Below are 22,985 nucleotides of genomic sequence, written 5' to 3'. Positions count from 1 at the left end.
GTTAAGAGAGTAAATCAAATCCTATGAATTCTCATCACAATAAAAACATTTTTTTCTTTTCTCTCTCCCTCTGTTTCATTCTCTCTGTGTCCATATATTTATATAACGAATGTTAACTAAATCTGTACCCGTTTCAAAGTCAAATCATTATGCTATGCAGCTTAAATGTATACAGTGCTATATGTCAATCCTATGTCAATAAAACTGGAAAGGAAAAAAAAATAAGAACAAAAACCCAGAAATTTATTCTCTCACAGTTCTGGAAGCCAGAAGTCCAAAATAAGTTATTCTCCCTCTGAAGGATTTAGGGAAGAATCTTTCCTTGCCTTTTCTAGTTTCTGGTAGCTCCTAGAATTTCTTGGCATTTTATAACTTGTAAACACATTTCTTTAGTCTCTACTTGTCTTCACATAGTCTTCTACTCTGTGTTTCTGGTTCTAGGTGTCCCAAATTTCTCTCTCCTTTCTTTTATGAGGATACCAATCAGTGAATTTTATGCCCACTGTAAATACAAGATGATCTCATCTCAAGATCTTAACCTAATTACATCTGCCCAGAATCCTCCTTCCAAATAAGGTCACATTCACAGACACCAGGGATTGGGACTACAGACATGTTTTTGAGGGGACACAATTCATCCCTCTATACTGAATGTATGTCATACTTAAAAAAAAAATTTAAGTCTTTATTTGACAGAGCACAAGCAGGGGGAGCAGCAGGCAGAGGATGACTGACTGACTGACTGAATGAATGAATGAATGAATGAATGAATAAATAAGTGCCTAGGGGGCTCAGTTGGTTAAGCATCTGCCTTTGGGTCAGATCATGATCCCAGGGTCCTGGGATGAAGCCCCATATCAAACTCCATGCTCAGGAGGGAACATGCTTCTCCCTCTGTTTGCTGCTCCCCCTGCTTGTGCTCTCTCTCTATTAAATAAATAAATAAATACAGAAATACAGAATTTTAAAAATGTCTTTAAGAAAAGAAGTGATAAAAAAAAGAAAAGAAGTGGTAAATAAATTTTTTTAATGTGGTAATCTGAGTTTTGTGACAAAAGATCTATAGGTTAGGGAGAGAAAGATTCATACAAACTTGCCACCCTATAAAGGAGAATTTTTTTTAAGATTATTTATTTATTTATTCATGAGAGACACAGAAAGAGAGGCAGAGACACAGGCAGAGGGAGGAGAAGTAGGCTTCATGCAAGGAGCCCGATGCGGGACTCAATCCCAGGACTCTGGGATCAGGCCCTGAGCCAAAGACAGACACTCAATCCCTAAGCCACTCAGGCGTCCCTAAAGGAGAAATTCTTAATCAGTTTTTGAAAACTGTCTTTACAAATTATGATTCTGAAAAGAACTTTTCAAATAAGGTTTTCAAACATTTATGTGTTTTTTTTTCTTTTTTTGAGAGAAAGCTAATGAGAACAGTACCATATTCATATATGGAGAGAATACCTTTTAAGATACTAAAGAATTTTGTTTTTTTCAGTATTGCCAAATACAGGACTCTATTAAAATGTCCAGAAGACATACTGTTACACAAGATGATACACTCTTGGGGGTTTTGTTATTTTTTGTTTGTTTTTGCTTTTGTCAATTATGAATAATTAAATGATTGCCTTTGTTAAAATTTCGGCCTTGGATCATTGTGATCCTCAACTTTGGTCTGGTTTGCAATTGGCTGAGGATTCTGGTCATAAAAGGCATATTATCCTAACACAGCCCCAGCACCTTTGTATTTTAGTATGACATGTAGCTTATGACCAACTTTGTTGGGGTCTCACTTCATGCATCAGTTAAATAAGTATGTAAATGAAGTAATACTTTCTTCTTAAGAATGACATTTGACCCAATATAGTAAAAGTTATTTGAGTTTCAAAAAAAAAAAAAAAAACTGATATAAGTGGTAGTAGTTCTGTGAAAAGGCTGTTTTAGTATAGAACATAAAAATTTAAGAATTCAGACAATAGGGATCCCTGGGTGGTGCAGCGGTTTGGCGCCTGCCTTTGGCCCAGGGCGCGATCCTGGAGACCTGGGATCGAATCCCACGTCGGGCTCCCGGTGCATGGAGCCTGCTTCTCCCTCTGCCTGTGTCTCTGCCTCTCTCTCTCTCTGTGTGACTATCATAAATAAATAAAAATTAAAAAAAAAAAAAAAGAATTCAGACAATAGCTTATTCAGAAGACTAAAAGCTTCTTAGAAGCCTATTTTCTGGACCCTCATGCTATTCTGCAATTTTTCTTTTTTCCCCTCTTTTTGGATAGTACTATCTGTTAAGAAATAGATGACAAAGCTTTGATTCATCACCTTCTCAAATTATCTCCACTATATAAAACATGTCTTCAAAGGTAAATATTGGTAGCTTTTATGTGCCTAGTTGTATGAACTTTTTGAATAAGTCCTAATTATTCACCAGGAGTCTATCTTTTAAAAAAACAAAATCCATTTTTTTCTGCGCTTTCTTTGATGTGTATTAAAAAAATAATAACAGTCATTTTTAGGTTGATTGGAGTTCATCAAGAAAATCATTACTTGGTACAAAGTTAAAAATTAAGGAAATCCAATTTTTAAATTTTTTCACAAAGTTCTTTTTATATATTTAAAGTAGTAAAAGGCCACGTATTTTATAAAGTGTCCACATAAATTATATTACTGGTCTTTCATCATAGTATAGAATAGTAGTTGCACTCAAGATTTGAAGGAAAAATATGCTTCAGGGTTTGGCTGGGAAATAACTGACATACAACAGAATCACTCACCCTCATAGTTTTTCCCTGTAGGCGCCAGTCAGAGTGTCAGTCTGTGGAGGGGCAAGCTGGTGCCTCATTCAGCTCTGCCTTCCTAGTAAGATCAGCCTGACACAAAGCTGCAATTATTCTGTAGTGACATCACCACCATCCTGCCCTTTTGCCTGTATTTAAATGAATTATTCTTACGTTGCATAATGGAAGATTTCAACTTTGACTCTGAACGGGCAACAAAATTCAGTGTGAGTTCTGTGTCATGTTTTCATCTGTCTTTATTTTTAACTTCTGGTGGAGCCTCAAGCACAGACCTAAAGTACTGAAAGCATTTTTCTAATGTGAAATGTAGAGTCTTCCCAGGGATTACCCAAATTAAGTCCCAAGATATCTATTCCCTATTCTCTTTTTTTTTAGATAGCACAGACCTGGGACTCCTGGGTGGCTCATTTGGTTAAACGTCCCTTGACTTTGGCTCAGGTCATGATCTCAGGGTTGTGAGATTGAGTCTGGCATCAGGCACTGCGCTCAGCACTAGGGTCTCCTTGTCCCTTCTCCCTCTGTTCTTCTCCCTCCCCACTGTTCTTGCTCTCTCTCTCTCACTCTCTCAAATAAATAAATAAATAAATAAATAAATAAATAAATAAATAAAATCTTGGCACAGACTTTCTCAATGATTAAATAAGAAAGAAAGAAAAAACAAAACTAGGATTGTAGGATTTATAAAATTGGCATACAAAGGAGTCATATTATAATAAATAATTATGGTCCCTGAGATTTTTTTTTCTTTTTTAACCTCATAAGGTTAATTATTTTATTATGCTTTACATCTCACAAGTAACTAAAGCTCTTTGAAGGCATGGCTAATGTTTATTTTGCATTTTAATCACTCATAGCTCTTCCACACTACCTTGCACATGATAGGTGTGTGCTGAGTGAATGTCACACATGCAGAATGTTGTCACATATAGACATTTATATACATATTTGTAACCTACATACAAAACGGACCAGTCACTTTGTCTCTCTTACTCTTTTTGAAGTTTTTAATGGCTTTTTGGGGGAAAATAAGAAGGAAGCATTGAGTCAGGTCATGGAAGCCATCTGTTTCTCTTAGCTACTCTGCTTCATGCTTCTTTCCCAGCCTTCCCCCAGCCACATTGGAGCAATGAAGCTTAAGGGGGACCACTAACTGGACTAGACAGTATCTCATTTCCCTTCTGTATGTTAGAATTCTCTCTTTCCTCCTTCTGGATTTCATTCTCACACTATAAACTACCTTCTTGGCAAGAATGAAGGCTGTGTCTGTTATGGAGTGTCCTGTTCCATGAACTTCACCACCTGGATAGGGGCCTGTGAAAGGTATAAACCTGATATCAGAGAGTTGATTACTTGGATTGGTCCCCTTCGAGTTAATCAGCTGTGGCCAGGAGAGTGAGACACTAGGTAGTTCATTTTAAATCTGATGCTCATTCTCAAACCAGTCAGCTGTAGTCTGGATGTCAGTGTCACTTAAAAACATGGCAGCACCTTGAAACCCTTAGTTAGAGTAAGATAGTTGCCAAAAGAAGGTAGTTACTGGCTCCTGATCAAATGGAAGGGCCAATTTAGATAATAGATAAGGTGTCTCATACTTAGTATAATATTTTATGATTTATCACTATAGCAGTCGAATATTAGGAAGTCATAATTCATTTTGTGTAGTTTGACCAAGGATCAAATAGATTTTTCTTGCAGGAAATACAATAAATAAACACCACCTACAGTATGTTAGAATAGAGAATGAACACTATCACTAGAAACCTGGAAGCACAATTAAATACAAATATTATAGATATTGAAAAGACCTTTTCTGTTCTAACAGAAATACCTAAAACTAGACAGAGATATATAGATAGAGAGAGAGAGAGAGAGAGAGATAGATTAGAGATAGAGATAGAGATAGAGATAGATAGAGATAGGGAGATCCCTGGGTGGCTCAGGGGTTTAGCTCCTACCTTTGGCCCAGGGCGTGGTCCTGGAGTCCCAGGATCCAGTCCCACATCAGGCTCTCTGAATGGGGCCTGCTTCTCCCTCTGCCTGTGTCTCTGCCACACTCTCTCTCTCTCTATGGGTCTCTCATGAATAAATAAATAAAATCTTTTTTTAAAAAGAGATAGAGATATCTCCCCCCTCTCACAAATCCCATTGCTCAAAGAATTTAGTTTTGATTGGTTTGGGTTGTTCTTCCTAAACTTTTTGTTTTGGTAAACCATCAAAACTTTAAAATTGCAGTGTTAACTATGTTCAGTATCACTAGATGGAAAAGACTATCTTTGAAAAGACAGTAAAATGGCCTTTCATTAGGATGAGCTACTACATAGAACCCTCTAGATCCTATTTCCTTATAAAAAAAGTGTATCCAGTCTAATGCCAATTATCTTTACATTTTTATAAGGCATAAATTTTCTTTAACTCTAAGGTCTTAAAAATCTCCATGTAACATTCTGTAATGTATCATGGGCTCCCTTCTGAGGAAATGTGGTATTAGATTCCATTGATCTCAATGGGTGTGGCCTTTATTGTTGCTATTGATTTGGTTGTGTTAATTTCTGCCTCTTTAATGCTCCAAATAATAATTTAAGATTAGAGAGTTGCAAGAATACACAGAATGATGAGAAATGATGAAGTCAGCAAGCTTTCCAAAGTTGCAGTACTTGAGAAAAATAGTCAAATACGCATTCTCATTCATCTGCCATAGTCCTGCTCTATCCTGTTTAACCCTGCTGATAGGTGAACAACTCCTTGGAATTTTTCCTTCTATCTTTATATGTTTACATTTTCAGAAGTAATGTTCAATACACCTCTGGCATGCTGGACAGTTCTAAATTGAATGATGACCTTTTTCTTTTACATCTTCCTTGAGTGCCTAGTGTTTGTGAAATAAAGATGGCCAGTGGAAAGTCAGTGTTACTTGACTTACTTCCATATTTCTTAGTTAAACCTATCCCAGAGTAAGGAATTATGAGTTCCTGGAGCAGCACCTGTGTCTCTTTCTTAATATAACTCTCAATTCCATGATTTGGTTTGTCTGCAGTTGTCTCAAGAGGCAGACAAAGCCATATACATAGCATAGTCCTAGAAACTAGACTGTGGACAAGTACTGGAAAGGAAATAATGACAATTCTAGCAGTCAGTTCCTTTTCAGACAAATGTATTTGTTAAGCAAATTGTGAACTGTGGCAAATCATAGTATTAATCTCATTTCTAAAATCTTTTATTTCTTTTGCCCTTCAAGTTGACCCCCAGTGATGTCCACCAGAGTATGAGTGTAAGATGCAGCTGCCATAGCAAACCGTCCTGGTCAGATCTCCACCATGCCCTTTTTTACCTTGCCTGCCTCTGAAATTATTGTATCTCCCCTTATCCTGATCATGCATCTTTATATCTTCTTTTACTGACCCGCACCTCTTACTCTCATGTCATTGATAGTGAAGGGATTGTAGAAAATAGGAAATGGGTAAAGATAATTAAGATGATATATTCAAATTATTTTATTTTGTGTCTCCTTGCAGCTCCTAGAAACAAGAATAGCATTGTGTTTGTTCTAATTTTGTGTTTAGATATGAAATTTTAAAAATTAAAATGTAAAAGAATTAGAAAAGATATATCATGTCAACACATCTTCAACCATAATGATAATTATACAAAAAATGTATATGTTCTTTTTCCTCATGAAATACTTTAAACTTATAAGAAAATTAAAGGAATAACAACAAACATAGATGTGCCTAGTACCCAGATTTGCAAAATCTAAACATTGTCCCATAATTGTTTATTTTTCATAAGAAATAAAACATTATTAAGATTTTCTAGGAAGCCAAATAATGAACAAATCTCTTCCTCATTGAGCTAGAACTAATTGATGACCAAGAATCAGAATGGAGCAGGGCAGATGAATGAAATTCCCACTATTCTCCCTTAGATAATGCTGACTTATCTTCCACCTCCAACTCAGAGTCTGACACTAGAGAAATAGAGCAAAGCATTGTGTTTTTTGTTTTTTTTTTTTTCCTGTAAGCAGGCTCACTTCTGAGAGAAAATGAATAAGGGAAGACTGGGCTACCCATATAAGCTTCTCTTTCCAAACTCACCAATCACTTAAGTGTGAATGGAGACAGGCATAGATACAGACAAGGAGGATTATAGCTTACAGAGCTCTCTCCCATCAGGAATGGGAAGTAAGCATTTTCCTCTAGAAACATATAAAGTTAAAACCACGTTTTTATTTCCTTTTGGATCCTATTCTCTTCCTTCTTATCCACTCCCCCGCCCCCACTCCGTCCACAGGTAATCTCTACCTGAATTTCAAGATCCTTGTAAATAACGAATACTTGGTCACCAGAATTGTGATTCTAAGTACCAGCATGCTTCCATTTAAGGAAAATATTGGCTGCCAATTCTTGGGGATCTTGATTATAACATCTGTATTTACTTCAATTACCAGAGACTCTAGAAGACTAATGGAAAGAATGTAAAAGATGATACTGCTAGATAGGAATAGAGTTTGAATCCAAGGATGTTACTGCTCAACTAATGTTCTAAGTGCTGAAAGATCATCATGGTCTCAGCAACAACAATTATAGCTAAGAAAACAAAATTTAGAGCTATCTTAAAACAGAAAAGAAAGCATCATTAAGTTATCTCTTTTCCCTGAAAAGAAAACAAGCATTCTACTGACCCTTGCCTTCTGAAATATTTCAACATTCCAGGCTACTGAGATTTTTCTTCATCTCTTATAAACAAACCCCAGTGTCCTTTAAAATACTTTCTGGTTTACTTTACGATTTTTTCAGATGAATAAGTTATTTGCACTTGACTTCCATTATTTTTCTCTTGATAAACTGAACAAGTTTTAAATTGAGGTGAGGTACAAGAAGCCTTTTGAATAAAGAGAATGTGTGCTAGTGAATGATAAAATGAAAACTCACTATAATAATTAGCTAAGAAGGGAAATAAATATTATGAAAAATCATTTTAGTCTAAGTGATAGTATATTATTAGGGACATCTAGAAAAATTAGCCTATTACATGGTATACTAGAATCACTAAGACATCTCTTAGTCTATGCAATTTGAAATTGCCAATTAAAACTACTGGATAACTCTAGGACAAGCAATTGTTTTCTTTTTTTAATATTTTTATTTATTTATTCATGAGAGACACACAAAGAGAGAGGTAGAGACATAGCAGAGAGAGAAGCAGGTTCCATGCAGGGAGCCTGATGTGAGACTTAATCCCGGGACTCCAGGATGTCGCCATGGGCCGAAGGCAGGCGCTTAACCACTGAGCCACCCAGGGGTCCCAAGCAATTGTTTTCTTATAGACTTTTTTTTTTTGATTGGGATATACTGTTGGGGTTTTGCATTGTATTTTATTTTGTTACTTAGCTTTATGAAGCCCTTAATTTATTAATGTTAATGATTGACCACTTGTGTATTAAATCAGAAAATATTTAGATAGCCTTATTCCATCAAAAGAGAAATGTTATAAATCTGTATACTTTGCCTCCTGCTTCAGAGCAATATGGCAAATAAAAAATATGATACCTTAAGGCAAGTTAAAGCTAATACCCCTTTGTAGTCCATGGCAAAACAAAATATAGGTAGACTTCATTTTATATGTTGATTGTGTTCTGAAAACCATGCATAAAAATCAAGACGTAAAAAAAAAAAAAATCAAGACGTTTTTAAAAGTCCAGGCATACTTAGTCCTTGAAAAAATATAGTTGATTCAAAATGCCAGTAATTACTTTCCAATCAAAATAATCACAATTTAACTGATTTTTTTTCACGTTGGAATTTTTCCATTCATTTCTATTTTATTTTTCATTACACGTAAGTGTGTTTTCATTTAAACAATTTTAGCTTCAAACTACGAATTGTACAATTAAGAGAGAATGACTTTTGGCTCTATTTTTTATATTTATGTATTTATTTTAGGGAAAGGGGGGGCATAGGGGTAGGGAGGGAGAGACTTAAGCAGACTTCTCAAGGAATCTGATGCGGGGCTCCATTTCAGGACCCTGAGATCATGATCTGAGCCAAAACCAGGAGTTGATGTTTAACTGACGACACCACCCAGGTGCCCCACTTTTGGCTCTTTTTATACCATTTGTACATTAGGTAACTGGATAATCTTTTGCATGTATTCGAGACTCTATTGTTTTAATCTCAGAGTCATATCTTACCCAGGTACCAAATGCATTGTATTCATAGATGCCTGAGAAGAAAAACCTGAATAAGAAGTTCTACCTGTATTTATAAATTTTTTCCAATGAATTGTATTACTTTACGTATAACTTCTTCTCTGTGATATACCTGAGCCAGTAACACATTGCCTGTCCTAAGGTTATTTTTGCTAATGTGCACAAGAGGTAGTTTCATGGATCAGGAAAACAAAGAGGTAGTATACACAGTGATATGAATTATTTTAAATTTCCTAATTTCCTTTGGAGTTATTAAATATACAAACAAAAAATAAATATAATTCACAGTCCCCAGTGAAGCAATAGAAGTATCTGAAGTAGTAATCATATCTCACACCCTCCTCTGACATGTTTATGGATTTCAAAATCCAATACCCAAGCTATCCAGAAAAATTGTCCTATTGAATCTGTAGGAGAATCAGTAACAGAACCTGTTAGTGCCTGGAATTGGAAATTGCCAGTTAAAGCCATTAGGTAAATTGAAAACCATTTATTTTACAGTGCGTACTACCTCTTTGCTTTCCTGGCCCTCAAAAGTTCCTGTTATGCATACTAACAAAAATAACCTAAAACTGACAATGTCTTACTATCTCAACAAGAAGAAATTATATGTAAATTAATAAAATCTACTGAAAAGTTTTTGTTGACAAAAGTACAACTTTTATTTACTCTTTTACACATCCAAAGACTTTGTATCTCACATTTCTGTGTAAATACTTGAATAGGATGCAACCCTGATCTGTTCTGAAGTGTAATATGCCTTTCCCCATGCAGTACTCCATGCTGTGTAGTCACAGAAATTAATGAGTTCAGCTCCCAGGATGCCAGGGCAGCTGGAGAACAGAGTTCTGTGCTCACGTTGCTTGCACAAACACATGAGTTGTGTTTCCCACAATGGGGTCCAGGGCCCCCTGAGGTTCTACAGCTTTTTTATCCTGTAAAACACAGAGCCAGAAGATGATGCTGATAGGGTGGAGGCGTTGGGAGACCGAGACTGTTTAAGAATTTCAAGAGAAGGGACAGCCTGAGAGGAGCTTGGCAGAGCAGGCAATTATTTGTGGTGGGAGGATATGGGAAAAGAGCAGATGTCTGTAGATACTACAAAGGAAAATAAACACTGTGGAAGAACAAACTTATGTAGAAAAATTTTAAAGGGGGATTTTTAACAAAGGATGTTTGGGAAACACTCCATTGGAGTTTAATATTCTGGGCAGCACTTACAAAAGGGTATAAGTTCTTACAGCCAGAATGACCTTTATATGAGAAATCTCAATTTCTCAGTTTATTCCATCCTGTTTCATTTAACAAACTTGTATTAAACACCTACTATGTGCCAAGAAATAGACCTCCTTGCCCCCTTCCCACTAGTCATATACAGATATACACATAAACACACACTCACTTTGAAGTTCAAATACCGTGTGTATTAACTGGAGGCCCACAGGGCATTAGCACTAAAGTCAAAACAATTCACTTACTACAGCATGCTGCAGTTAAAAAGCAACCTCCCAGGATGAAACTTGGAAAATGCTTGAACATGGAGGTGTTTATTTGGATTGGCTGTTCTGGACTTGCTGATAGAGGTAGATATCATGCTGACATATTACATCATTTCTGATGAAAGAACTCTGAATGGTGGGATTGATGGAGCAGACTTTCCTCTTACATAACTGTATAGGGAAGTTTCAATTGCTTGGAGACAATGAGTTGGATATGGTATTTTTTCCCAGAAAATATAGATTCCTATATTTGAGATTATGATACCATTTCCAAACACTATTGTTTATTCTACATCAAGGCTCAAAGCTCTAATGTTTGTTTTATTGTTTTTTTTTTCTGTTGTCTTCACCATGGGAATTCTTTGTCTCATCCTTTTCAAGATTGCAGTGCTATAAAAATAATCATTTCAGACTTCAAATCAACTAGAATTATATAGTGTGATATTTTTGGATAGATCTAGTTACACTATTAATCAAATTTTATCTTTTTTAAAAAATATTTTTATTTATTTATTAGAGAGAGAGCACAAAAAAATGGGGAGAGGGCAGGGGAAAAGGAAGAGGGAGAGAAACAGACTCCCTGCTGATGTGCTTAAGCCCAAGACCCTGAGATCATGACCTGAGCTGAAACCAACAGTCAGATGTTCAACCGACTGAGCCACCAGGGTACCCCTCAATTTTTATCTTTTAAGGTAATTATGTCCACCAAAATTGATATCCAACTCACTTAGCCATCAAGAGTAATTGAACTAATTAAAATTTCACATTTATAGCATTGATATTATAAAGATACTTCATTATACATTAAAAGTGAGTAAAAGGGCTTTCACTTCCACCAAATCTTATCATTAAAATGTTTTTCTTCTAACTCCCTGAAGTCTCTCAAAGTTGAATATATTTTATTTGAATTTAAGGAGAAGGTAAAGAAAATTTGAAGTGACATAAAATACCTAATGTATCACATCATTAGTTATAGTGAGCATTTACAACTTGAGGAGTTTATATTCATTTGAACAGGAGTGGATGAACTCTTTCCATCAAGAGGCTTCTGCACAACAAGAAATATGAGGCACCAGGATGTACCAGCATTCAGGTTGGGGGAGCATGGGGGCTCTGCAGCTTTGTATTACAGAGGCTGCACTGCCTAGATATTTTCTCTGATTCTCAGGTGGGCTTAAGACTGTGGCTCAGTTAGTATGACCTGCGTATAGAAGAAGAGTCACTTCAGGCTTAACCTGTCCTTGCAATAGACTTGTAATCTTTGAAGTAGGTTAGAGGAGAGTAGATTGTCATTGAAGTAAGAGAAGCCCTGACTTGCTATTGACTGAGAACCTGGATGGTACCATAAATATTCACCACCTGTTGAGGGACTGAAATGAGAATCCAAGATATTTAAGTGGAAGGACATGAGTCACCTGCACTTCTTTTCCTTGGCCAGTTCTTTCACCTGGAAGGCCTGGTTCCCTCATCTTAGATTTTCTTTACACATGTCATTGCAGCCAGGTTTAGAAACAGGAAATTTTCTATGGAAATGAGTCCATTAACCCACTGTCCTGTCCCACTGATATAACATCTGTATCATTTTTTGAGATACAAATGGTCATTAGGATGGGGGTGGGGGATCCTCTTCCAAAAGAAATCTCTACTGCCAGATGGTAAACTGATTCTTTGGATTCTACTTATGAGCACAGCTAACTCATTTATTGATTATTCTTTATTGCTACATGCATAAGTTGTATTTCTCACAGCAATTAATACCTATGAAGCATTTGTAAGCTCATTTTAAATATGATAATCTGAGGCCCATAGAAGTTAAATCACTACTGTATTTTTTTCCCAGCTAGGCTATTAGATCTTGAAAACAGACTTTTTAAATGATTTTTTATGCCTATAGCTCTAAGACCTAGCATATATTCAACCCAAAGTAAAGCTTCAATTAATATATGTGGAGTAGTTGAATAAATGTGAATGATTACATATATGATATAAGTAAAAGGGCTCTACTTAAGCCTAAGTTCATATATCTCTAAAGATTACCATCTTTCCATACAATCAAAGAATTTGCTTTAAAAACCATTAACTATAGGGGTGCCTGGGTGGTCAGTTGGTGGGGCGTCTGACTCTTGGTTTCGGCTCAGGTCATGATTTCAGGATCCTGGGTTTGAGTCTCCCATTGAGCTCTGAGTCGGGCTTCACACTCTATGCAGAGTCTGCCTCAGATTCTTTTTCCCTCCCCGCTCACATTCACACTCTCTCTCTCTCTCAAATAAATAAATCTTTAAAAATAAATAAAAATAAAAATCATTAACTATAATAACAGTTACTATTTCCTATCTTAATATTATGCCATTTCACTCTTTATAAATAATGAATATATTAATTCTGTGATTTCTCCTATGTCCAGATTGGATAAATGTGTAGGAAGTTGTTGAAAGAAAACAATAGCATTTTAATATCTATCCCAAGTTACCATTTATTTGATATCCTTTTTACTTGGGCTTAGACTTTTAAATATTCAAAATTCCACTGGCTATTAAGTGCTTCAATCTGGATATTACTAAATCAGAATTTCTGGGCCACCCTGTGAAAGACAGACTTTCTTCATTAAAAAGCAAAAAAATCAAACAGGCTGCAGTGACTTTTCTTGGAACTCAGAGGATGTGTGGAGGAAGGAAGGTTTTCTTTGACAGGAGAATCAGTGCTCACAGGAGATGCCGAGACTTTGCCCCCTTCATTCAGCTTTTCCTGCCATCCTACCATCAGCTACTCCGAAGCTACAAGATGATTAAGAGCTCTCATAGGCCATTTGAGGATTCCATTGACCTGGGTTATTATTTTTATTTTTATTAGTCAGACCACCTCAATGGCACTGTTGTCACGGAAGTCTATGATTTGACCTCGGAAGCCCAGTGCTGAATTCCCTCTCTGCCACTCACATAGCCTAACATTAGGCCAATCACTTAACCCCTCTAAGCTCCAGTTTCCTAACATACAAGAAGAGAATAGTGGCTGCCCAACCGCCACAGTTTGTTGCCTAGTTCAACACCCTTTTTATATGAATATGTTTATAAGTGGCAAATGATTTTTAAAGATTTATTGAGTTATTTATTTGAGAGAAAGAGAGTGAGGGGAGGGACAGAAGGAGAGGGAGAGAGAGAAAATCTTGAAGCCAACTCTCTGCTGTACCTTGGAGTTGACAGCCACAGTGGGGCTCAATCCCAGAAATCCAAGATCATCACCTGAGCTGAAATCAAGAGTCAGCTGCTTAACTGATGGAGCCAGTCAGGTGCCCCATGGCAAAATGTTTATGAGCAGAAAATACTATACAATTTTAGGTTATTTCTCCCTCTCTTTATCTCTCTCTCTCATTTAGTTGTCTTACAAGTCAAATTCCATACTGAGGCAAATAAATCATCAAAATTATCTCTTTCTATAAGAAATACCCTTCAGTACCAACAATCCCATCTTCCTCCTCAGTTTTTAGCCCTTAAATATATAACACATATAGTCATATTTGAAAGAGAGCAAGCCTTTCCATTTCTTTTCTACCTGAACATGAATGTTTTGGCTGAAACCTCTCATGATGCATGATGCTTTATCTAGAGCTCTGGAGCCATGACTTCTCTCCTTACTCCACTCATCTCCCCCTTTCGCATTTCCCTAGCCCTGGCCACCCTAGAAGGGCCTCCTCCCCAATTTTGCTTCTCAGATTTAATTACATAGACTAATAGTAGTGTCACGTTCTACTAGCACTTTTCAGATTTAGGGTAAGATGTAGAAATCAAATGTTTGGGAATCCTGGGGAAATGTGGGAAAATTTCTCTGCTTTCCTGAGCTTCTTTCTCTTCATTTGCACAGTGATGATAATGACACTATTTGATTATAGTGTTGGGCAAATTATATGGGAAAGAGCATGTGAAGAGTAACACATAGTTAAGTGTGCTGTTATTTCTTTTTTTTTATTTTTTTAAGATCTTTATTTATTTATGATAGTCAGAGAGAGAGAGAGAGAGAGAGATAGAGATAGAGATAGAGAGAGAGAGAGAGAGAGAGATTGAGAGACAGACATAGGCAGGGGGAGAAGCAGGCTCCATGCACCGGGAGCCCGACGTGGGATTCGATCCCAGGTCTCCAGGATCGCGCCCTGGGCCAAAGGCAGGCGCCAAACCGCTGCGCCACCCAGGGATCCCTGTGCTGTTATTTCTAAGGAAAAAATCCCTCTTTTGCTGGTACATGTGAAATCACAACTTTACTTTGACATCTGACTATTGTCTATGGTTTATTTCCCTTCATTTTCATCCTGTATGTCCCTTTAAGCCACCTTAGCTTTGTTTTTATTTTTGTTTTTTTACTTTGATGGAGAATAAGTATTATTTTTGCTTTACCTCTGGTACATAAAGTTCCAAGACAACTTAGTATAACAAAATGAACATCAAACTCAAAGTTACAAGAAGCTGCTTTCACTGTTTGTGCACTCCATTAAATCAAAAGAACAAGATGTAAACTATTTTTTTTTATGTCATCTCCTGTGCTCCAGGCTCCTTGGTGCTTTAGCAAACATGAAAGAGACTGATTTACAATCACTTTGGGCAAATTGCCTGTAGAATTCTGAGGACAGGAAATGAAAAAAAAAAGTGCAGCACACCCCCCGGACATTCCACATAACATGTGGAATAAACAAGCCTAAAAAGGAAACCAAAAGCTCTTGGTCTTATATTGAGGAGTATCATGAATGGTCTTTGAGAGAACATATACTAAAGACAATAAAGGGCTGGAAAAATAATTCAAGAGCAGTGAACTTGAATCTGATTAGTGGTAATCCCTTTCCCCTTTAGTCTAAAAGATGGTGAGTACTTTTAATTTAGGTAAATTATGTTATCTGCATCAACATTATGAAAGAGGGCTACCATATTACAGACTTACACCTCTCAAATCTTAACAGTAATTGGACTTCCTGGGGATTTTCGTGGGATGGAGATACTGATTCAGGAAATCTGAGTGGAACCTGAGATTCTGGATTCCTCATAGGCTCTGGGTGATGCAGATGCTAGTGGTCTGCAGACCAATTGTTTTCATGTATCTTCTTCAACAAAATCATTGGTGATGGTATTCTGGTCCTTATCTATCGAATAGTCATTTTCAACTTGGACAATTTTGGTCCCAAGGGAAATTGTCAGTATCTGGAGACATTTTTGATCTTTATAATTCAGGGAGTACTACTGGCATCATGTGGACAGACCAGAGATGCTGTATAATACACAGTACAGACTTTCATAACAAATAATTTTCTGGCTCAAAGTGTCAATAACACTAGAGTTGAGAAATCCTGTTGTAGACATAATACTTTGTGTATATCTCATATTAAAAATAATCTGTTGAAAGTTTTCAAAAAAATAAATAAAGAAGCTGTGAGAAAAGGGTAGGAGCATGTAGTATTTAGTTTAGAGGAGAGAGAACAGTGTTTAAAACTGTCTTCAAATATATGAAAGGCAATTATGCAAAAGATGGTAACCAGCTGTTCTCCATCCCACTTGAAGTAGGAGCAGGAAATATACATAAATGGACCTATGCTAACCATTCTTTTTCTGCATCTTCCACACCAGCCAGGAAAATCTCTCTATGATTTTGCAACCATATTTGTTTGTCCCATCCTGTGTCTTATTACTTGTAGAGACTCTCCCAAATCCTTGGGACATGCTATCTTCTTACTGCCAAGTTGAATCTCTCCCTCCCTTTAAAAACCTAACTTGAAAATTTCCATCTTCATTGTCTTTCTTAACTAAAATGAAATAATTGGCAGTTCATCTGTAACTTCAATTGGTACACTTTCTCCTTCATTATATTTGTTCTACAAATATGTTATTGCCCATCTGTGTACAAGGAGCTTTGCTAGCTTTTGAGAAGGGATAAGAAAGATGAGTAAGAGAGTCCCTGCTTTTAAGAATTTTCCAAACTGGGGGAAAAAGTCACACACAGATAATTATAATGTAAATAAAAGTCTTAAAAATTATTTCTATGAGAGATATTCAAAAAACAAAGGAGGAGAGTTTAGTAGTTTAAAAATTATTTTCAGTTGGAAAGATCAAGGAAGACTTTATAAATAGGTATACATAGTATCTTTTTTCATAAATAAATATACATAAATATCTTTTTTTAAGAACAAAATTTTTCTCTGAATTAGGTACAATCCTGTGCAACAAAGAAACAAAAATGTTAAAATTGAAGATAATGAATTAGAGCATAGAATGAATTTCAGTCTGGATTTAGACTATATTTATGGAAGAGTTTATAATGAGTAAGGAAAGAGATTTTTTTCAGGATATGTATAGCTGTATCATGGTTTTAACAAAGGACAGTGAATTTACTCACCTCTGAAGGTACCTTATGATGCTTGTAATTTTACAGGGGGAATGCTCTTTGGGAAGAATTCTTAGTTACATCTAGGAGAGGAATGCTTTGTAACTTCACAAGTATACTTTAAAAACTAGTACCAAACGTGGAATTTAGCGCCATCCATTTGACAGAATTTGGCACCCTTCTGAACCCTTTTAGGAGAGAGTCTCACTTGTACAAGGTTTTCATTACCTAAAGAAAGGTAATTGAAGAAAATTGAAGAGAATTAATCCTCATTGAATATCTAGTATATGTCAAGCGCTGAGTAAACTCTTTAGATGTGTCATCTGATTGTCAACAGCAACCGTGAGGTTATCACCACCAACAGTATAAGGAAGTTCTAGTGTATTAGTATAAGTTTCTGTCCACTGCATGATTGAGAGGGAAGCCGACCAAATCTCAGGCCTGATTAGGAAGCCATTTCTGGGTAGAGGCAATCAGCTTGCATTCCCTTTGGAAGTAGCAAGGAGAAAGCTTCCTCTCCTGAAGATTTAAATGGTGATTCTTGCATGCTTCATAGTCAAAACAGGAAACTGAAGTTGTTTACATTTCATTAGTGCCATGATTTGCTGTAGGGCTCACTATTGGAAAGCTATCTGTAACCATAGTAGGCATATACAGCGTGTTTCTGCTACCTTGCTCTCTCTCACCTTCTGAAGTCATAAGCTCTAGGAATGATACAGCTACTAAATCATTATAGGATTTTGTTTGAATATTAATATTTGTATTCTTCAGTCATTATATTGATTTTCAGTCAGTAATACAATTAATATCATAGACCTTTCTTGCAGTTCTCGTTTTTTGAGCATCATTACTCTTTTTAACAAGAGCAGTTTTAAATCATGCCTTCCATAATTCTAAACATGATGGAATCTTAGTTAACTCTGTGTAACTGGACCTTGTTTTCCTTCTTAAAGTTGTTCTAGGCTTCTGCGTATCATTCAATGTTGATGTGAAAAATTCAATGACTTTCAGTGGCCCCGTGGAAGACATGTTTGGATACACTGTTCAACAATATGAAAATGAAGAAGGAAAATGGTAAGCCAGTCGATTGTGTTGCATCGTTGTTTAGTCTTCTTACAAGATGATGCAAAATATTATTTGGTTACAGTTTGTTTTATGAATGAGACTTCAATGGAATGAATCATGTGTGGTAGAAAATGCAGTCTAATCATTTGGAAATGGAAAATGACAGAGTAAAAAAAGGAAAATTCTTTGGCAGTACTAAAGGAAGTGGTTAGTGATTTCTGTTGAAGCCTGTGTTGACCTCAGGGAAGGTCTATGTCCAAAATAGTCATTGTTCTGTGATTATGTTATTCTGGCAAAAGTTCTTTAATTGTTCTTATTTTAGAATAGCTGAAATTCAGCTGAAAGACTGGAGACAGATGAGATACTGTGTTGCTAATATCACTTCCATAAGATATTATTAGGCTTACGTTATTGGTAATTTACTGATCTAAGTTTGCTTTACTGTTTATAATGAACCTTACTGAATTCCCTTTATACACTTTTAAACCCTTTAATAATGATTCTGTTTACTGCAGGTATTATTTTTAAAGCATATTTAATGTGTTGAAACTTACACAAAATTAATATTAAAGCTCTTTATATTTAACATAATTTTTAGTACTTCTTTTTTATTGAAAAAAAAGAACAAGAATTTGTTAAACTTTGCTTCAGTTTAATAACTTAAATAAAACTAAACTATTCTAGTAATTAAAATAAACAAAAAAGGGATTTATGCCTCCTAGGAAAACCGTAATTTATCACTCTACTATGTTTCACAAATGAGAAGAATTGGACTTTCTGATGTTTCACTTTGCCCTTTTTTTAAAACTTTTTTTAAAGATTTTATTTATTTATTCATGAGAGACACATTGAGAGAGAGAAAGAGCCCAGAGACACAGGCAGAGGGAGAAGCACGCTCCATGCAGGAAGCCTGACATGGGACTCAATCCTGGGTCTCCAGGATCAGGCCTTGGGCTGAAGGCGGCGCTAAACCGCTGAGCCACCTAGGCTGCCCTCACTTTACCTTTTAGACTTAATTTGATCATAATCCAAAATAATTAAATTTAAGAATTTCAGTTCTTGGGGTACCTGGGTGGCTCAGTGGTTGAGTGTCTGCCTTAGGCTCGGGACCCTGGGTTCGAGTCCCACATCAGGCTCCCTACAGGGAGCCTGCTTCTCCCTCTGCCTATGTCTCTGCCTCTGTGTGTGTGTGTGTCTCTCATGAATAAAAAAAAATAAAAATCTTTAAAAAATAAAAAATAATTTTTTGCGTACAAATTTTATCCAAGGTACAAACTAGAATTTGTGGAGGTATTTCACTCTCTACTCTCCTTACAAATATCTTAGATGAGAATTCTAATAATAGAGTATGAGTGTTATATATTTTGTCCTTCAAACCTATGTTCTCACTTACCACCCCACCCCCACCCCATTTAAGGCTAAACAGGTGAAGTTATCCCTCTAGATACCAGTTTTATTCTTTTAGGCATTATGCCTGTAATTCAAGAAACTCTGCCTCTCAGAGAATAATGTGTGCCCCAAGCATAAACTATAATAAACTGAAACTCAATGGAGTTTCTAGAAGTCTCAGTCGACTAAGCATCCAACTCTTGATTTAGGCTTAGGTCATGATCTCAGGGTTGTGGGATTGAGCCCTGCGTGGAAACCTGAGTTGGGCTCTGCAATGGATACGGAGCCAGCTAGGAATTCACTCTCCCTCTACTCCTCCCCGCTCCCTCTCTTTAAAAAAGAAAAATTGCTTAAACTGAAACTCACTATGTATTTTTCCTGAAAAGCTAAATTTCTAAGTAAAAAATATATATATATGAAAGTTTTCAGTAATTACTATTAGTCACATAGTTTTAAAGAAAAATATAATAAATAACAACCCTTAAAGACTTAACCTATTTAGAATGAACTTAAGAGAATCAGATGTTTTTAACCTATTTTATGAAAGTCTGATTTTCATTTTCTAATGTGGACAAACCCTTCAAGCTTCCTCTCTCATCCAGTCCAGTCTCTCTGATTTTAGACAAATCTGGTATCAGCAGTCCTTAATTATCTAAATGAATCTTAGTTGAGTAATAAAGAGTTTTTCTTTCCCCTCAGGAGCCATAGTACACATATGTGATCTCTTCAGTTTCTTTCTGTCCCTTATTATAAGCCCATCCTATTGTGAGTTTCCTGCCCTCTAAATTCTCTAATTAATATCTTTCAAGATATATTAAGGTGAAGAAATGAGAAAATGAGAAATCAAGTCTTTTTCTTTTAAAGATTTTATGTATTCATGAGAGGCACACACACACACACAGAGAGAGAGAGAGAGAGAGAGAGGCAGAGACACAGGCAGAGGGAGAAGCAGGCTCCATGCAGGGATCACAACGTGGGCTGAAGGCTGCGCTAAACTGCTGAGCCACCCGGGCTGCCCAAGAGAAATCAAGTCTTAATGAAGTGCTAATGTCATGATGAATTTCCTTCCCAAAGCCACTTTATCTTTGAAGAAGGTGAATGTGTAGGTGAGAAAATAAAGATAGCCAGACCAACATTTGGAAAGAAACAAAAGTGCACAGAGTAGATAGGAAGAATATGGTTGAAAAAAAAAAAAGTTGCTAATGGTCTGTCTGAATGACCCTACACTGAATTGAACTTTAAGCAGACCATTCAGGATTCTGTACACTTGTGTGAGATAACGTTAATAATAAGATATTAAACTTTTTATGTTAGAGATTGTGCCTTATACATTTTGCTTCACTTACAAAATATAGCCTAGTTGTCCGTGTACAAATGTTTATTGGTGAGTTATTTAGAATTTTTCCTTAACCGTAACATAAATGTGGGCCAATTGAGTAGATATTTGTTGTGTCTAGCATTATTATGCTAAACTCTATGGGAGATATAAGACAAATACAAAACCTTATAATCTAGTAGAAGGTATTTATGAAATAATTGAAGATAATGCAAACTGGTGCAGCCACTCTGGGAAAAAGTATGGAGGTCCCTCAAAAAGCTAAAAATAGAACTACCCTCCAACCTGGGAATTTCTCTACTAGGTATTCGCCCAAAGGATACAAAAATACTGATTCAAAGGGGCACATGCTCTCCATCTGATGTTTGTAATAGCAACAGTCAATGAGAGCCAAATTATGGAAAGAGCCCGAATGTCCATCTATATATAGAGAGAGAGCCCAAATGTCCATATATATAATGGAATATTACTCAGCCATCAAAAGGAATGAAATCTTGCCATTTGCAACAACATGGATGGATCTAGAATATATTATGCTAAATGAAATTAGAGAAAGACAAATACCATATGATTTCACTAATATGTGGAATTTAAGAAATGAAACAGATGAACATAAGTGAAATTAAAAGAAAAAGAGAGAGAGAGAGAGGCAAACCATAAGAGCCTCTTAGAAACTATACCAAACAATCTGAAGGTTGCTGGAGGGGAGGTGGACAGGGAATGGGTTAAATGGGTGATGGTATTGAAGAAGGCACTTGTGATGAGTGCAACATTATATGTCAGTGATGAATCATTGAATTCTACTCCTGAAAATAGTGTTACACTATACATCAACTAAGATTTAAATAAAAACTTGAAATATTAAAAAAAAGAATAGTGCTAATCAGTATAATATAGACTATAGATTCAGTGAGAGTTAACAGAAAAAGGAATTTATTTTTGGCTCTTGAGCTGAATCTTGAAAGATATTCAATTGGGCAGCCCAGGTGGCTCAGCAGTTTAGTGCCGCCTTCAGCCCAGGGTGTGATCCTGAAGACCCGGGATTGTGTCCCACATCGGGCTCCCTGCATGGAGCCTGCTTCTCCCTCTGCCTGTGTCTCTGCCTCTCTCTCTCTCTCTCTCTCTCTCCCTCTCATGAATAAATAAATAAAATCTTTAAAAAAATAAAAAAATAAAAAGAATGAAAGGTATTTATTAAGAAGAAAAAAAGAATGCCATTCCAGCCTGGAAAGCCACATAAGCAAGGGCATAGATTTGAGAAGTGAGTGTGCTAGTAAGCAAATAGGACTGACACAGGAATGGTATAGGAGAAAACATAATGTCAGACCTTAGAACCAGACAAAGGAGCTCGGACCTAAGTCGAGGGCATTTAGAACCATTATAGGTCGTTTTTATGAACCTTAGTTTAGGAAATTACATAAAGATTGGATTAGAGAGAAAAAAGTACCTGAAAACTGGGGAATCGATAGGTAAACAAGAACAGCCATCTGATACTTAAGAAATGAGGTCCCAGGCTCGATTAGAGAGAACTTGAATGAAAGAAAAGTGTATCCATGATAAATTTATTTTTTTGAGGTTCTTTTTAAAATTTTATATATTTTTTATTGGAGATCAATTTGCCAACATATAGCATAACACCCAGTGCTCATCCTGCCAAGTGCCCCCCTCAGTGCCCATCACCCAGTCACCCCAATCCCCCACCCACCTCCCCTTCCACTACCCTTGTTCATTTCCCAGAGTTAGGTGTCTCTCATGTTTTGTCATCCTCACTGATATTTTCACTCATTTTCTTTCCTTTCTCTTTATTCCCTTTCACTAATTTTTATATTCCCTAAATGAATGAGACCATATAATGTTTGTCTTTCTCTGATTGACTTATTTCACTAAGCATAATACCCTCCAATTCCACCCACGTCTAAGCATATGGTGGGTATTTGTCGTTTCTAATGGCTGAGTAATATTCCATTGTATACATAGACCACATCTTCTTTATCCATTCATCTTTCGATGGACACCGAGGCTCCTTCCACAGTTTGGCTATTGTGGACATTGCTGCTAGATACATCGGGGTGCAGGTGTTCCGGCATTTCACTGCATCTGTATATTTGGGGTAAATCCCCAGCAGTGCAATTGCTGGGTCGTAGGGCAGATTTTTTTTTTTTTTAATTTATGATAGTCACACACACAGAGAGAGAGAGAGAGAGAGAGGCAGAGACACAGGCAGAGGGAGAAGCAGGCTCCATGCACCGGGAGCCCGTCGTGGGATTCGATCCCGGGTCTCCAGGATCACGCCCTGGGCCAAAGGCAGGCGCTAAACCACTGCGCCACCCAGGGATCCTGGCAGATCT

The 22,985-nt window shown here is 36.6% G+C and overlaps 1 protein-coding gene and 1 long non-coding RNA gene across 2 annotated transcripts in view; one reads left to right on the top strand and one right to left on the bottom strand.

Annotated features, from left to right (window-relative positions):
- The window catches only part of LOC144312874 (uncharacterized), a 29,761-nt gene extending 26,916 nt beyond the window's left edge, over nt 1–2,845 (bottom strand). The window contains exon 1 of the long non-coding RNA XR_013378517.1: nt 2,763–2,845. This is a non-coding gene — a long non-coding RNA (uncharacterized LOC144312874). The remainder of the gene's footprint in view (nt 1–2,762) is intronic.
- Nucleotides 1–22,985, top strand: part of ITGA1 (integrin subunit alpha 1) — a 158,156-nt gene that overhangs the window by 35,648 nt on the left and 99,523 nt on the right. Inside the window, exon 2 of the mRNA XM_077896008.1 lies at nt 17,801–17,921. Within this exon, the coding sequence (XP_077752134.1) occupies nt 17,801–17,921 (121 nt within the window). The remainder of the gene's footprint in view (nt 1–17,800; nt 17,922–22,985) is intronic.

Source organism: Canis aureus, chromosome 4, assembly GCF_053574225.1.
Source record: "Canis aureus isolate CA01 chromosome 4, VMU_Caureus_v.1.0, whole genome shotgun sequence".
In the NCBI taxonomy this organism is placed as follows: Eukaryota; Metazoa; Chordata; class Mammalia; order Carnivora; family Canidae; genus Canis; species Canis aureus.
This window is presented reverse-complemented; position numbering and strand designations above follow the sequence as displayed.